Consider the following 18,469-nt stretch of genomic DNA (forward strand, 5'->3'; position numbering starts at 1 on the left):
AACCTTCCTCTTGAATCACTCTATCTATTAAAAAAAACCGCATCAAAATCCGTTGCGTAGTTTTAAAGATTTAAGCATACAAAGATAGGGACAGAGAAAGCGACTTTGTTTTATACTATGTAGTGAAGCTGAAGAGTTTGTTTATTTGTTTGAACGCGCTAATCTCAGGAACTACTGGGATGAACTAAAAATTCTTTTAGTATTGTATAACCCATTTATCGAGGAAGGCTGTAATATAATAACACGCTTTGACCACTAGGAGCGGAACAACAGTGAAGTGCTCCATAAACGGGGCAAATTTATTCCTTTTGAGAGCTTCGTTGTGTGCGCTGCGTTTCAAACGATTCAAGTTATGCAACAATCATATAAGCATGACGGCATTTTTCTTCTTAAAAAGTTCTAATAAATATATTATGAAACAAAGTCCCCCGTCACATCTGTCTGCCCATGTAAACGCGATAAACTCAAAAACTACGCAACGGATAGCGATGAAATATGGTACGGAGATAGTTATAAATCCTGAGAAGGATGTAGGCTGCTTGATATCCCAGGAAATAATATAGCGGGACTTTTATCCAGGAAAGTTCTTTCACGCGGGCGAAGCCGCCAGCAAAAGATAGTATATAATAATAGGCTCGGATTTAGGAAGCATCTCCGAGCGCCGTAGCCTGTATTTTTAACCCGGAAATAATTATAATCTATACTTATAATAAATCTGTAGATAGGTCAATTCTGTACATGAAATATATTCTATACTTATAATAAATCTGTAGAGAGGTCAATTCTGTACATGAAATATATTTCCAAAATAACTATCAGAGGGTGATTGATTAGGGATCGATACTGATGCCAAAAATGCAATTAGTAAAATTTTTGTCTGCCTTGTTGTATAACCGTTATAGAAACAAAAACTACTCGACGGATTTTAACGAAACTTGGTACAATTATTTTTCATACTCCTGAGCTGGTTATAGCATACTTTTCATCACGCTACAATTAATAGGAGCGGAGCAGTGAAGGGAAATGTTGGGAAAACGGGAGAAGTTACTCCATTTTTAACACGCTTTTATTAGCTTGGATTGTATCTATGTATGTATGTAACGGAATCTTTGAGCTCAATTTTCACCAATTTCCAGAAATCTGATTAATTTGAAACTTTACATACGTTTCAAGGACCGATGACAATGCAATAATTTGATAAGAGTTTCCCATTATCCTTATTAGGACCGCCAGGATTAATAAATTCTTTTATAGATCCGCTGTGAAAAAGTAAAAGAGATAGAGCTAGCGCGCGATCTGCGCATGCCTGCGGTTTCGACGAACAACCCCATGCAACAGTGAAATTATTAGATTACGAAATTACTCATAAGACATTTCAATACCATACGTCTACAAAAAATTAATTGATAAATCAAACTAAAAAATGAAAAATAAATAATAGTTTAAAAAAACTAAAAAAACACGCTTTATTGCTAATCGAACTAAAAAGGAGAAAATAATTTGTAAGTACAAAGAATTTATATTACGTAGTAGAAGGTTGAAGGATCAATCATAGTTAAGTACCTCAAAATAAAATTATAATAAAGTTGAAGTTATTAACAGAATAATTTAACTCAGAGTAAAAAGCGTGGGGCGTATTTTACTTCGTTTTCATAATTCTCTTATAGATAGTAGCCAATAGAATGATTATAATACATACTATATCAAGCACCCCACGCTTTTTACTCTGAGTTAAATTATTCTGTTAATAACTTCAACTTTATTATAATTTTATTTTGAGGTACTTAACTATGATTGATCCTTCAACCTTCTACTACTGTAATATAAATTCTTTGTACTTAGAAATTATTTTCTCCTTTTTAGTTCGATTATTTAAGCTTCCGTCGCGTGTGCAACCTTAATGGTTAAAGCTACACAGAAATCATGTATGACGGAAATGTTCTCCTTAAAATTATATAAAAAATATCCCACGACAGCATATGTCTATCTTTTATGGTTGACTCACAATAACACGTGTAACTCCTGATAGCTTCAAATAAATATAAATAAATAAAAGCTTGTAATAATATAAACGGCTAACAGCTCCTAAAAATCATTAAGCATAGACAAGGCCTTTTTTGTATAAAAATAAGTTTTCATTGCTTGGCCTAGGAATTAAAATTATGTAGATTAGAAGTACCTATTCATTTATATTTTTTACACTGTAAGAAACCAACTTTCATAACAATCTATCTATAATAGATTTTTGTTAGTTTGACTTTGCTGTTTGCACCAAAGCAATTACGACTGCGATTGTTAACATGTGGCAATTTGTTATTCTATTGATACTTTCCAAGAAGAAGAAAGACGAGGATTTTATTGCTTATTTATAAACAAAATGTTGTAATATAAATTGTACCAGTTTTATTTATTAGACCAATAAATGAAAGAACCAAAATATTGTTATCTCACACTCAAATAATTTAAAATTTTAATCAGGTTCGCAGGAGATATTACATTGCCGAAGTATGTACTACGCAATACATAGGTGCACTCTCCGTTCCTTCATTTATCACTCATAATCCGTGACGGCAATCCGACGGAGAGAGATTATGCGCAAGCCCTCAGGGGTATGCCATCTCAAACTTCTTGACTACGAGATGCAACTTAGTAATTTTTAAGATGAAACCACCTGGGTGGTCCCTGGGATTCTAACCCGGGTCTTTAGCGCAATAGTCGTATTCTTACCGCATACGCAATGCAACTACGCTACCGCCACCGAGTCAGTCAAATAAAATCATATATCTACCTAAATAGGTAATAGCTCTACCTATTTCAATAGAGGAGGATGTGGAAATTATTTAGACTTTTTTGTAATTAAAATGACTGTTAATGACTAGGCCAATTTGAAATGGAGTTTGTCGCGGACGTGCTCTTAACCTGATTTTTAATTTAGGGCAAACAGTTATATAAACATATTTGTAGGCAAAACAATTTGCTATAAATTATGTCTTACAATTTTTTTGTAAGACGCATAGTTTCCGAGATATCGCGAAAAAAATGTTTTTATCCCTTTTTCCAAGATGGCGGCCGGGGGACAATGGTGGCGACCCCACAAACTTGAGGTTAAGCTTCTATTGACACCCCACATATGTCCCAAAAATAAATTTGTGTCCTCTAAAAATTGCAAAGTTCATGTAATATTTCAATGGGCTAAAATACATACATACATAAACCTGCCTACATCGGGCGGCGGAAATAAAGTGGCCTACACTCATAAAAAATATAAATCTGGCACTGTAACAGGGGTGGACACTTAGACAATTATGTGTAATAATGTTTGGTTCAGAGTTTTCTAAGAATGATTATATACCTTAATTACGTTTTTATAGAGTTTATTTTTGGTTGGCAAAAATTTTGGTTATATCTAGTACCAACATAATAGACCTAAAAATCAAGAAAGTATGGTGGCTAACATGATAGCTGATAATTGGCCGCCATCAAAGGGCTTTACACATTACAATACCAAGGAAAGATAACATTTTTGACGCTAATTTGTTACTGTTGGACTTTATTTGCTAATTATCTATTATTGCGATTTAATTCCATATTAACTTGAGTTTTCTGCCGAATACGCTGAGTTGAGCCTACTCCTCTGTTTCGTGTAAGTATATTTTTCTTTGAGGAATTTGTGCCGAGTTTGTTTACAAAATCGTGACTGTTATTATTCTGAGATATTGACTCCAATTGTATTTACAGTTATGTATTTAATTTATTTTGTGTGCTATAATGGAGAAAAGAACCAATCAAAAAAGACAATGGCGAAATCTATGAATTTGCCTTTGCAATGATTGTAATCATAGTAATTATTGATAAAACGAAAAAAGCATAGCTGTAAGGTATCGGTAACAAATAACGGAAAATTGGACTCTAATGAGTTTTTGAGTAAGAGACCTAAACACTGTATACATACATAAGAAACACCATTGCGTAACACCATTGTGTATTTTGTAATAATAATTTGTTACTAAATACTAAAAGATTATTTAAAATTGTTGACGTTTTAATTTTACTATTTCAAATTACTTAAAACATAATTTATATCTGTATAAGATTTTTATTACGCTTCTATTGATGAATAACATCAAAACAAAATATTGAATGTTAAAACAAACACAATCTTTTCCTTGTACCCTAGAATTTGCTTAATAATATAAGTTTCGGGCTGTTTACATGTATGTAAACATGACCTGTACCAGCGTAGCCAAATTGTCGCCATAACTGGCCGAAAACTGAATGTATAACAATTGCCATAAAAAGAAACTGGCGGGAAATATTGTCAAATTCAAATTACTAAAATTGATATTAACAAAATTACATTGCAAAAAGAAACAAAGTATGTAAGTACGTACTTTACTAAATGATACCATAAATTTGGTACGATTGTACTTCCCCGTAACATGGATACAATTTCGCATTAATTTATACACAACTAGCTGACCAGACAGAAGTTGTTCTGTCTAACTATGACTTCGAATTGCACATTATATCAATCGCTGACAATTATTTCAAACAACTGACAATTATGTAAAATTAAATTTTTGTCGTTAAGTTTTCTTAAATTTTCTAATTTTCCGCGCAATTTTTTGAATTTTTTCTTTCATAAGTTCCTTTTCCTGACAATAACAAATACAACAACAACAAAAAAATAGTAAAATCGGTCCAGCCGTTCAAGCGTGATGGCGTGACCAAGAGAAATAGGGATTCTTTTTTATATACCTATACAGATGAAATGATGAAAACAATGTAAATTATAAAAAATACCTACTGTGATAAGTTTTTATATACTGTGTTGATTACTCAGATTATATGAGTATAATTACATGTTTCATGGATTATAGAATTTCTTTCTTTTAAATTGACAGATTGAAAAATTATTGTTGGCTACACTGGTCTTTGGTTAGTGACATTGGTTAGTGATCTTCTTATGTCAAAAAGTTCAAACTGGAAGATTGATCATTGTGCATTTTGAATTTAGAAATTAAATTGCCATTCGATTCCCTAATGCGTAAATTTTTTACTATCAATTCAATAATTTCTACGTGGTATTTTATTTAACGTTACTCTGAAGGGAACCGCTAACACTTTTCTTAAAAATGCCTAAAGTTGATGAAAAACCACGAGTTTACTTAGAAGAATTTCGTGTGAAGGTAACCCCCTCATTTAAGAAAAATAAGATTATGTTCTTGTAATATGAGACTTTACATATAAAATAAACTGTTACAATAATAATTACAGAATGCTCCAGAGGATTATGGAATGGCCGATGAGAAATGGAGCTTAAAAAAGTTTGTCAAAAAGTTGCGCATTGTAATCGTGCGAATGGACAGCTTTGAAATGGAGTTTGATTTGATAGGTATACAGCCCGCATTTGCCAATGCATTTCGTCGACTGATGTTGAGCGAGGTACCCAGTATGGCAATAGAAAAAGTTATGATAAAAAATAACACTTCAATAATACAAGATGAAGTACTGGCGCACAGATTAGGCTTGATACCATTAAAAGCTGACCCACGCTTGTTTGAATACCGGCCAGAAGGTATTTAAATATATTTAATGCTTATTTAAATGTGTTGCATCATGTTCTTTCTCTATGTGTTTCAACTGGTTTATATCTAATGTTTAAACATAATATTATTACGGGTATTAGCTACTGCATTATATTTGACTTATGCAGAAGTAAATGCAGAATGCTAAATGGATTTTGATACAATTTTAAACATAGATAAACCAATTTGTGGAATCTGGATTAATACTTTATGAGCTTTCTATGAAATCTTTATATTCACATAGTAATGCATTACAATTGTTTGTCACTGAATCAGTTTTAGTTCAGCATAAAAGTAATCTTGGTTTAATAGCCTTCCTATGAACCAAACTTACCCCAGTGCATGCTATCCAAAATAAATTATTCTATTCTTTGATAATAATAAGTATATTTGCATTTTCAGATGCTACAGAAGGAACAGAGTTCAATACTTTAGAGTTTTCATTGAAAGTGAAGTGTTCTACAAATAAAAATCAGCCAAAAGATTCTTTCAGAACTGATGATCTATATGAGAACCACAGTGGTATGTATGTCTATTTTATGATTTCTTTCAAACTAAATGATTAATTTGTATCAGTTGTATCAAAATCTCTATAAATAATTATTAGATTATTGCCCTTAATACTTAATTTACATTCATGATCATGTTACTAATGAGAATAATAATTATTTAAATATAGTGCTCTATGTCCTACCATGGTATATTTTTTGTGTTAAAAGCACCATTAAGTACATACTCTTTAACACAACATAGTAAGTAATTTATTAAATTGTGTTCAAGAAGAGCTTAATAATACACATATTGATGTCGCAACATACCATCTAGTATTTTCATATATTTATGTGTGAAATCAATTTTTACACATAAATAAATGAAAATTAGTAAAATTTAAATTATTTTTAGTACAAACATTTATTGATGTTTTTTTTTAAATATCTAGTGTATAGGCAGATTAGGATTAAAAGACATTTTTCGAAAAGGGTGTAATACTCTATTCTTTATAAGGTCTCTACAAGCGATGGTGAGCAGAACACACCTGGCTACCTCCTAGCTATCAATGTGAAACTGAGTGTTTTTATTTATTGAGGTATAAATAACAAATATTATTTTGTCATTAGTTTACTCTTCTCAAATAAAGTGGCATCCAATTAGCAACCAAGCAACAGTGCACAAAGAACAAGACATAGGACCAGTGCATGGTGACATACTCATATCTAAAATGAGGCCAGGACATGAATTGGATCTTCATTTGGTTGCTGTAAAGGGCATTGGCAAAGATCATGCAAAGTTTTCACCAGTTGGTCAGTATATTTTCATATTATTTATGAAAAAAAAAAATTGGCCTAATAACACATGGGCTTTGGATTGTATTTCATTTCCAGGTTTAATCATTTATATTTATTTTTTTAAACACAATTTTCCCTGCATTTGTTTTTTTTTATTTACTACCCCATTAGATATAGTTAGAATATAGATAATGATATTTAGAGAAATATTCATCAAATATTTTGTTCCTGTGTTTGTGTTAGTGTATGTGTATGCCTTTATTTATTTATGTTTAATTTTCAGCAACTGCGTCGTATCGCTTACTACCGGAAGTCACAATAACTCGCGACGTACACGGTGACGAAGCAATTTTGTTACAGTCCTGTTTTGCGCCCGGAGTGATAGGATTGGATTCTGAAGGAAAAGCATATGTCCGTGAAGCCCGATATGATATGTGTAGCAGGAATGTATATAGATATGATGAAATTAAGGATGCAGTTATTTTGAGCAGAATACGGGATCACTTTATATGTATGTATATTTTAAATTAAATTTCTTAAAACTAATTGATCTGCAACTGCTATAATCTTCAGGCCCACAAAATAAAATAAAAACATTCTTGTAAACATTCCACTACACTGTCCAGTATGGGCATTTGAAATTATTCACCAAGTGCCGTACCGCAGTCAATTGTGCTTTTTATATGGTTTTTCCTAGCAATGCCAGAGTTGTGCAGCTAACTTAAATGTATGCTTATACTAGTATGTCTCACGGTCAAAGACCGTTACCATTATTTGGTTATTATTAACAAAAAAAATCATTTGTTTTAGTCAATGTGGAGTCTGTTGGAGCCATGCCACCTAATATTATATTCATCGAAGCTGTCAAGATTTTGAGAGACAAATGTAAATCAATCTTAGATGAATTAAATAAATTCAACTAATACAAGGTATCTGCGATTTCTTTATACCTTATGATATAAAAAAAAATATTCACTGCAAATATCAGTATGTATAAGGAAAGTAGTCTATCAAGGATGGTGCTATTTTGGAAAACCCTTAGTCACACAGGAGACAAATACAGCCTGTGGCACATAATATTGCTTAACATTAATTGCTTTTGTGTGCCTACATCACCCCTATGGTATATTTTTCAGTTAAACACCATATGTACTAAGAAAGACCTAACACTGATATGTGATTAAAAAAGTATAGATATTTATTGTTTCTCTGAGCATATTTACATGTTTTAAAGTATCATGTGGTGCCTTCCCAGCATAGTATGGACTCACATAGGTTTGCAACGTGTCAAATATGCAGCTGGTGTCTGGATATCAGGTTGCCCGCGTTTGTAATGGTGGCGTGAAATGTTTCTTTGTTTGATTGCTATTGAGATACTATAAGGCCTTAATTTAGTATATCAGCCTATAATACACATGGACTTTTTCTTTAGTACTACCATTTATCATTGCCTTGGACTCAGTCACTAAGTGGTGAGCTATTTAAGGCTCACAAGAAATGTCATGTTTTCCTATTTATACAAGTATGGAATCGCGCCGAGTATACCGAAACGTCACAGCACTGGACAAAATAATATTAATTAGTGAAAAAAAAAGCAATTCTCACAGACCACGAATAGACAGGTGAAAGTGCCACTATCTACCATCAGAAGGCGCAACCTGGACTGACATTGCCAGCCGTCCCACCAGTCCGTGGTTATGCTCAAAGTTAAAGTTGAAACAATGTCCAGTTTTGCCGATAGCTTATTCAATTTCCTTGCATTGTATGGGAAAAGTCAGTTTGCCTTTATTTAGTTGAGGCATACAATGTCTATGAGGTTTTTTCTAAGTTTACGTTGATTTGTTCATAACTTTGTTTTACTAAAAAAGGCTGGACTATCAAAAGCAATGACGTTTTACAAATAGACGCACCATACACTAACAAAATGGCACATAAAAACGGCGCACTATTTGCTATAGTCACGTACCTGTACATATAATTACAAATTGGCTCGAAGAAGTAATAAAAAGATGCAGCACACATTCGTTAGAAAAGGATATATATACATCGAGTTACGTAACAATGTTAGAGCCGCACGCTCATTGGCCGTCAAGTCAGGCAATTACCTTACTCTCGTCTTGCCAGTATTGAGCTCGGACAACGTATCTATGTAATAAAAACATCTTAGATCAAAAGTACTGTTTGTGACATCAACTAAATAGCATGTCAGTAACAGTTCACATGCTCCAATGGCCTTAAATGATATTTACGTTTAATCATAATAATCAACTGAATGCTTTAAACCCAAGCTAACACCTACCAAACCTAGATATTTGCATATATTGTTTCTTATGTAATTTAAACAAAGGTTTATTGTAAAATTTTATACTAAGCTCTTTGACCAGCTCTGGTTTGCAAATAGTTTTGATTAAGTTTATCTAGCTAGAGCCCATAAATAATATTGTACATGTAAATATTATATAAGAAGATTTGTATATAAATAGTTGCAATTTGTAAGAGGGACAATATAACAAATCTATCAAGGTAATTTTGGAGCAGTACCGTAACTGTTAAGTTACTTCTGCATACAATAATATACTTATATGAGTTTTGAAACACTTTTGAATATCAGAGATGAACAAGTGGAATAAAAAAGTAATATAATATACAGCTGTGGTATTATTTTATCACTAATTAATACTTTTATTACTCATTACCAATACAACTAAACTACAAATAATTGGCATAAAAGCTTTTCAGCATCAGAAATGAATGTACATAATTATAATACTTAATGTAAAACAATACCCACATCCAAAGATAAGTGGCCTTAGGTAATCACTACATATTATACCACTTATTTTATGTATAATAAAGGCTGGCATCCATTAAAAAATAATTTTATTCTCTATGCATGATGATTTCATGAACTCATGTTTCATTGTAAATATATATCATAACATGTACAAGGCTAGCATATGAATATTAATTTCACCTATTTATCAATACCACCCTTCAATATCTAAATTAAATTACCATGTATTGTGATCAACTTTATTTCAGCAATGATAAATTTTGTGTAATGTAAGTTGTTCATCTGTCTCCTAATACAATTACAGCCCAGTGCATAATACCTCAGTTAAATAACACATAAATATTATTATACAATAGTGATTCCTAAAATTTACTACCTCCACACATTTGCTTCCAAGTTTAAAAGCTAAGGTACACAAAATACAATGCATACTAAAATTTATACCATTATTGTTATTTAAATCTTTAATGCTATCATTTCTCATTGCTTTTGTCTATATAAATGTGTTACTGGATTACAAATGTAAGTTACACAACATTAATGAAAACTATGCTAACAATAACTTTTAAAAATCGACCAGTATAACTAATGTATAGTATTAGTTATATATTTATTTAATCAGGGCAAGATGAGACCACAGAGTTTTTATTGGAACATTCACATTTATGAGTACTGCATTGAAGTCTTGATTCCCGCTGGCTTTTTAAAATATTTGCTGTACGTTCCATAACCATCACCAATTTGTGTTGACTCTCCAGTCTGTCTAAACAAGTTGCACATATTGTTTTTGGCAATGGGTCTGATCTAGATACCTGGAATAATAATGTAACATTAAAATAATAACAACATTGAATGCAACTGCAAGACATTAATAAAAAAAATCTCAAATAATGCATAATGATATGCAGGTCAGTGTGGATTAGTAAATAGCAATTGTGAGTTGATGTGAAAAACATCTATGTCGATTTATTACAATATAGACATGATTATCTAGAATGATAATATGTTATTTCTTGTTTACTTAGGGAAGATATTATGTTCACTTTATCCATCCAAATGATATGCCACCTTTATAACTCAATCTCATGCAAGAAAATATTAAATTATTTTACTTATTTAATATGCTTTATGTTTAGACAAAATACTGCGTCAAAATATAATATTAGAAGCACTCACGTTTATTGTGAGGTATCGACTAATTTTCTCCGATATAGACAAGCGTATTCCTTCTTCGCCATAAATGTGAATCACTACACGATGCATTTCAGAACATAGTCGACATATAAATCCAGTTAAAACTGCTCTATCCAAGCTGCCCATTTTGATTATCAGTATAAAACACTTGCAGAATCCTTAACAATGCAATTATTTTTGTCAACGAAACTCAGTTTTGCCAAGGATTTCTCTTACAAATTATTCACAAGCAGATGGTGTCAAAGTAAACAACAGTTATTAGAATTGTGAAGATTTATTTAAGTAGCAAGCTAGATTTATTAATTTTGGAAAATAGAAATCTTAAGTCAGTTTTACAAAATAAAATTACATCGCCATTCGCTACTCGCCCCGCGCCTGTCGGTCACCATTAGTGTTGCCAATTGTTTAGTATTTTCATTTCAGCTAGAATTCAGACTTTGAGATTCATTTTAGCAATGGTTTTATCATTTGTGAAGTTATTTCGTAGTAAACGTCGTAGTCAACTTTAATCCTATGTTTTATGTTCTAATTCTATGGCCAGGCTGATACATTCGTTGTTCATAATCTGAAGCTCTTATTTTAACATGTGAAATAAGTTCACATTTACGAATTTCACCCTTTTACTTATCGATATTAATATTGCGCCACAACAGGGTGGGGATATTACATTTTATAAATTAGATTGCATTCTTATTGCGATACCTATTGAGATATCGACATTTGTCTCATAACTATAAAAATTCCATTACCTCTGGTAACATTTCATCTGTCAAATTGCTAAGTTTATAATTTTTATGGTGCCATCGATTATTTTCGTAAAATATATCGATTTCACATTTATCATCGACAATTATAAATACATTTTCACAGACTATCATTATCGCATATATATTATAGCTTTTGCTCGCGGCTTCACCCGCGTGAAGGAGTTTTCCGGGATAAAAGACCCGCTATATATTTTACTGCGATAGAAAGTAGCCTATAAGATAAGCAATCCAACGGTTCATCATCTTTGTCTAGCTCCAACGGTTTAGGCAGCATACGCTAAGATAGCATTTTTTCCGATTTACTTGATATGTATCGTTATATTATGACCAAATTACACAAAATCATAATAAATTGTAGCCTATGTACTTATTATTCCGATGTATAAACAATATTTCTGTAAAGTTTTAGCTAAATCCGTTCAGTAGTTTTTTCGTGAAAGAGGAACATCCATAGATAAATACATCCATATATCCATCTTCACAAACTTTTGCATTAATAATATTAGTAGAATAGGATAATCTCTTTGATTCCGCATCTCGCCACAACGTATGGGCACTTTATTGGCACCATCGCGTCGATCGGCTTCTAATTTATCTACTGCGTATAAAGTAGTTTTGGGATAAAATGTTAATGCGCCGATCTTGTGGACTGTGGATATTTACGTAGTATCTACGTAATGATCTAGCGGAATTATATAATACTTACTGTATTCGTCCATCATAAATAATTCAGTGACTTCTCTATACTATTGCCTAACAAGTATAAGGTTGTTAAAAATTTACTAAATATTCATATTTTGTGTCATCTGTCCGTTAGTGGATATCGAAAAATAACTGCCACAACTATTGATATAGATTGTATAGATATACATAGCCGCTGAACAAATCGTTATAAGTTGTATAGCTGATGCACATTATTATACGCGCCAGTTGTCATATGCTATGCGTGGACTGTAGAGCAATGATAAAAGAGTATAGAGGATGAGTGATATGGTCACGTGACATGCGGCACATTTAATGCATAAAATGGCACCGACTCCGCCCCTTACAATAGTGATATGATAGTACCGAAAATTTTGTATCGACATCGAAGAATTAAAAGAGAGACAAACAAGCCCAAAAAAGATCAAATACGAAAGGGGTTAGGTTCTACCATAATATAAATATAACAAACCATAATATAAACAAACAAACTGAAACTGATTTATAAGTAACAATTGTTAAAGAAAGCAGTACCTGTTGTGACAAACATCCAGTTGTGTCTGATCTATATTTGTATGTTGCACTATTCCTTGCTAAAAAATTAAGTTACAGATTAAGATATTTACTTAATACATGATACTTAAATGGAATAAGATAGCGTAGCCAGCAATTATTTTTTTGGTTTTATTTTATTTTATTATTATGCTCTTTGATCGAGAAACATAACTACGTTTCGGCAAACTAAAATCAATGAGCATAAAGATGGTGGTTAAGATAATCAATTATAATAATTATTTGCAATAACAACAATATGATTATGTATCTATTTCCGTGCATGCAAAGGTTGCTCGAAACATAAGACCGCCAATTGTAAAAATATATCTTACATTTCATCTTTATGTTGTTTCTTTTATGTTTATCTATTCTTTTATGTAACAATTCTAATTTTATTTTTTTAAATGTAAAGAACGAATATATTATGTATTTGGTGTAGGATTCCAATCACGTCGCCCAATATTCTCAATTCATTTTGCCTTGGTTTTTAATTTTTTTGGTAATCTAAAAAAATATTCTAATTTCACTTAGTTTGTCGTTCTGGATAATACAATATTGATGTGTGCTCTAACATTCTTTCAAAGACAAAATCCGTAACTGATGTTTATCAGTTACGGATTTTGTCTTTGAAAGAATATCGATATTTTAACAGACGCCTGTTTGGGCGTCTGTTAAAATATCGATATCAATAATTTCTAAACAAATCCACCCATCCCTAAGCTCGTGTGTAAACAAACATAATGATTTTAATGGATATTAATCACGTCTAAAAGGGTTCTAAGCTTATCAAACAAGATCCACATATAATTTTAATTGATAAAAACATATCCTAAAAGTAATTAACAAAGATATTTACTAATTTTCGGTAAAAACAGTTACTAACCTATGAAAAGATATTTCGGGGTCTTTCTTGCGTGAATTCGATTTGCATCCTTTCACACAACACTGAATCACTTTCGAAACTTAACAAATACACTAATAAACAAACTAAACAATTGAGAATATGATTATATTACTATTCAATATTTATGAAGATTTGTTTACATCGTCTGACACTACATGTACTTGCTGACTGGGCTGCAATAAATGGCGTTTCTGCCGCAAGGCGGTCCCAGTGTGTTGAAGTAAACGAAATAGTGCCATATTCGAAGAAAGCAATTATTTTTGTCTTTGTTTCTTGCCTTCCAAATAAGCTTTGAGTAAAAGAGATAGACATATATATTGACAATTCTGCGTCGATTTCCCTAACATAAATATAACTTATTCATATAGTTAACTTTTGAGGCCTGTCCTCTTTATATTTAGTCATTGCTGTAGAGTCGTATTGCCACGCTATTCGAGCTTGTTATGTCAGTGCAAAACAACTCGCATGGCATATTAAGCACAGTTAGAGTTGGGTAGGACATGACATAAAAAAGAGTTTGTAAGATTAAGCATTGAGCCGGTACAACGTCCTACTTCAAATGAGGCGAGGCGTAGTGAGGCTCGGCGTTTCAATGCGTAGCTTACAGTATTTTGTAATGTTAACCCTCAAAATATTTCCCTCTCGCTCGCGACTCGAAACGCGACTGCCGCGACATAAAATTTGAAGTAGTACAATATATAATTATGAGCCACTCTTACATTTTGACGTCATGTCCCGGACAAATGTACCGCCTCTTGTATGTCCTACTCAACATTAAGCACTTGTCATTTAAGTAGTGCATAGGTCAAAGCTATAGTCATACCATTAGGCAAAGACATAACAAAAATAATCAAATAAAATTAATATTATGTGTACATTTATAGCACACGAATAACAAAATTCTTTGGTTTAAGTTACAAAATTAAACCTGATTAACAATGAAATCATTATTGCACATTGCCATTCGACAAAAGTTTTTCGATTCTGGATGAGTTTTTGTAAATCAATACTTTGACATCATTAATTTTTTCATTTTTTTCTTGTATATCCAACTCTAATTGTTTTAATTTTGTATTAAGAGGATGAAGAGAGTGTTCACTCAACCTGAAACATAAATCTGTGGTAAAGTAGATATCAATATCATTTATATTGTCAGGGGAAAAAAAATTAAGCGGCCGTATTGAGTTTGTAAACATCATACGATATAACTAATATCTCTAGTTTGTCGAAAAATTATTAAGTCTCGAGACCAGTGGGAAGGGTGAAATTTTTCTAAAGCTGACAAAACCTTAGGTTCTAATTATATTAGGCATGCATGTACATGCATAATCGTTCTAATGATAATTCTATTTTTTTTATTGCTTTGAATAACAAGACGAACTTGCCGTATGCCTGATGGTAAGGGATACGACCGCCCTTAAACAGTAGAAACAACCTCCAACACCTTTATTATTACAATTTATTTTACATAAATTACGAAAGGGAAACGGGCAAGAATAGGGATATATGGACCCTTCACAGGTGGAGACATATTATTAAAGAAGAATCTTAATGGATGCGGTATCAATGCGGGACAGACGGATGTTCGAGCAAAATATTATCGTCACGAGTCACGACACGATCTATTAATTCCATGCTCCTATATTTTTTTCGGGTATTTGGGATAAGTCGCAACTTATATAGTAACAGTTTTTGCATTAAACAATATATACGGTCCAGATTACCAGCATCGCTGCACATTGTTGGAGGGCTCGGGTTCGTGTTCGGGGACATGTTGCAAGCCTAGACCCAGCATTACTTGCTAAGTTACTTATGAACATTTTATTAATGTAAATAACTTGCGTAATTCCTTATGGAAACATAATATTATCTTAAACAATATACACAAGTATGTGGTATAAATATTGTAAATGAACATACGCTTTTTGTTTACTTATTTCTTTTGACACCTCTTCGTAAATGTTCGACCACTGTTGTAGTTCCTGCCGCATTACTTCGACATCTTCCTGAATGTGGTCCAACAATTTTCCTAAAGGGTTAGTTACTCTTGTTAGAGCTTGAATATTATATCTTAATAGTTCAACTTCCTTATGTTGTGCTGCTTTAGCTTTTTGCGCCCCGAGCTGCCATTCCTGGGGAAAACAGTACCTATTATTAAAACTTATTTTATTTTATAAGAAGATTTTATTTAAAAACTGTATGCTTTGAAAACTTACGATTTCTGTTTTTCCAGTAACTTGACTAAATTCTTTTTGTGAATCTAGAATTTGTTGCACTAAATGACCATGATCGTTTAGTGATTCAGTAAGGTTTTGGTGGTTCTCTTTCGACATTATTAAAGTACCCTCTTGTTGTTCCGTGATTATTAAACTTGAGTCGTCGTCCTTAAATTATATACAAGTAGATATATTGTGAACAATTACACAAAAATATAAACGTTTATAAATTTCAAAAAATCCTTACCTCTTCATTTTGAGTGTGTTCCGTTATAATATTTACTTTACCAAGAAGATGACTATCAGTGTCAGGCATAACATTTTCGAACTTTTCTTTTGGGCGTGGGGCTCCAGGTCTAGAAGATGAAGGTCGCACGCTAGCTGATCGAGCAATATTTGAGTCGTTTTTTTTAGGAGTTGATAAACACACATTTTTTTCTAGATCTGGTTGCACTGAAGGTATTATTAAACTTTCTGAACCATTTACATGATTGTTTTCTATCATACTACTTAATTGTGTTTCGTGTATTAAATTCTCATTTATATGCAGGCTATTCTTACGAGCATTTACTATATTTTCATTAGGCTCTTCTTGAATACATTTTTTATTATCATTTGAATTGTCCTGTATTAATTTATGACTATCTACGTCTGCAGTGATCTCACTCGGTGTAGATGTTATGTCTACTTCTGCAGTAGAATGTGTTATATTGTCTTCTCCGCCAGTGTGTACTTCTATAATTTCGGTATTGTTTGTTGATTCCTCACAAGTAATATCTTTGGTATGGTTTTCGTCGGTACTTTCAATTCCCTCATGATTTACCTGTTTGCTACTTTCAACTGTCAGTGTTGACCGAACTTTGCTTTGCGACTGTAATTTAGTCTCACTCGTTACTTTTTTAGGTATTAGTTTAACGGGCGTATCTTTAATGCGTAAATCATTTTTGACAGGACCATTTCCCTTTTTTTTGATGTTATCATTAGATTTTTCTTTATCTTTCTTAATATTAATAATTTCACTGGATTCGGTTTTGTGATTTTTTAAGTTTTCACTTTTTTTCGGGTCTTGGCCTTTTTTCTTGAGTTTATTGGGCTCTTTTGTTTTTTGTTCTAATCGATCTTTACTTGTTTTTTTTGTATTCTCTTTATATTTTTTTACGGCTTCGTCAGAACTTAAATTGTTATCTAAAGCTGAAGCTAAGCACTGAAGCAACTCGTTTGTTTTTATTGGCTCTTGACCAGCTACTATTTTAGAGGGCTTTGCTAAAAGTGATTTTCCAGTAGTTGAACCTGTCATAATAAAATTAGACATATTTTTTATCATATTAGTGATTCATACAATATATAGGTAAGTACTTATATACCAACTGTGCCTCTCCCGAACAAAATGTTTATTCCTGAGCAGTTAGACAGAGCGGCACTTAGTGCAATCACATTTCACCTAGACTATTATAAACCGTCCCAAGATGTAAAGGGCACTAAGTTACCTCAAAATAAGTAATAATATTTTAAAAGGCTTTCCTTACTATACTTACTTAATATTGTTATAGCTTTATTAAGAAATGATATTTTACTTTCTCTGTCTTTTACATTTTCTGATATCAATTCATTTTCATCATATAACCCTTCGAAGAAGCCCGTGGTCTTTAAAACCTAAAAATTATGTGTAATATTGCATTAAATTTCCAAAAGCTCAGAAGTTGAAATTATGTAATAACAAGGAACTTATTTAATTATACTTACAGTAGTAATAATATCATGCAAAAAACGAAATGGCGGTTTCTTTAATAACTTTTCGCTTAAAGGCGGTCGTTTAATATATTTTCCTAGTGATACTTGCGTTGCTTTTATAACATCCAGGTCTATTTCTTCTTCCATGGTACATATTATATTTTACTTTTTTTGGGATATAAAATATGGTACATTAATATGTTTTATTTGTATTTAATTTTAATGATTTATGCAAACTCATGTGACAAACTGGTAGTAAACTCATATCGTACCTAAAGTGTACTAGTCACGATTTATATTTACATCTATTGTTACCATGGAAACTCTGGACATCTATACTTTATACGCGATCATAGACGCTAGACAGTAGATCATCCAGTACGATTCGATTTACAACGACAATATCGCAATGATTACACAGGTCAAAAAAAAAATTTTTTTTTGAGTCTGTTATTTAGTGAATATTTCCTAAATATAATATCAAAAAGTAAACAGAAAATCCATTAGTAAATAAATAAAGTTTGCTTTTGTGCTGTATATAATGAAAACTAAATATATTGTGTTTTAGCAGATTTTTTGAAGAGCTGTTCCATTTATGATGCTAGAGAGTGGTGGGGGGGCTCTGTGTGTGAAGTGGGAGGTATCAGAGTATCATGGCTATACAGCCAGTTCGCGACACGTTAATCCTTTAAAAAGCGCACGCGCATACGTGTCTTACGTGTGGTGTCGCAG

At 32.2% G+C, this 18,469-nt stretch overlaps 3 protein-coding genes across 5 annotated transcripts in view; 1 reads left to right on the forward strand and 2 right to left on the reverse strand.

The window, feature by feature from the left end:
* The window catches only part of LOC119188469, a 246,457-nt gene that overhangs the window by 53,178 nt on the left and 174,810 nt on the right, over window positions 1–18,469 (reverse strand). The window lies entirely within an intron of this gene.
* On the forward strand, window positions 4,933–8,071 carry LOC115452269 (DNA-directed RNA polymerases I and III subunit RPAC1). The gene is made up of 6 exons (XM_030180745.2): window positions 4,933–5,189; window positions 5,278–5,578; window positions 5,991–6,110; window positions 6,707–6,889; window positions 7,158–7,385; window positions 7,685–8,071. Exons 1-6 carry the CDS (start codon window positions 5,136–5,138, stop codon window positions 7,795–7,797), a joined length of 999 nt encoding a protein of 332 aa, XP_030036605.1. The 5' UTR covers window positions 4,933–5,135; the 3' UTR covers window positions 7,798–8,071.
* Window positions 14,544–18,090, reverse strand: LOC115452278 (TRAF3-interacting protein 1). Its single transcript, XM_030180756.2, has 6 exons — window positions 17,750–18,090; window positions 17,542–17,659; window positions 16,254–17,296; window positions 16,007–16,174; window positions 15,711–15,922; window positions 14,544–14,894 (listed from the first exon to the last, which is right to left on the reverse strand). The coding sequence occupies exons 1-6, from the start codon at window positions 17,882–17,884 to the stop codon at window positions 14,738–14,740; spliced, it is 1,833 nt and encodes a 610-aa protein (XP_030036616.2). The 5' UTR covers window positions 17,885–18,090; the 3' UTR covers window positions 14,544–14,737.

The sequence above is a fragment of the Manduca sexta genome, chromosome 13 (assembly GCF_014839805.1).
Source record: "Manduca sexta isolate Smith_Timp_Sample1 chromosome 13, JHU_Msex_v1.0, whole genome shotgun sequence".
Classification (NCBI taxonomy): domain Eukaryota; kingdom Metazoa; phylum Arthropoda; class Insecta; order Lepidoptera; family Sphingidae; genus Manduca; species Manduca sexta.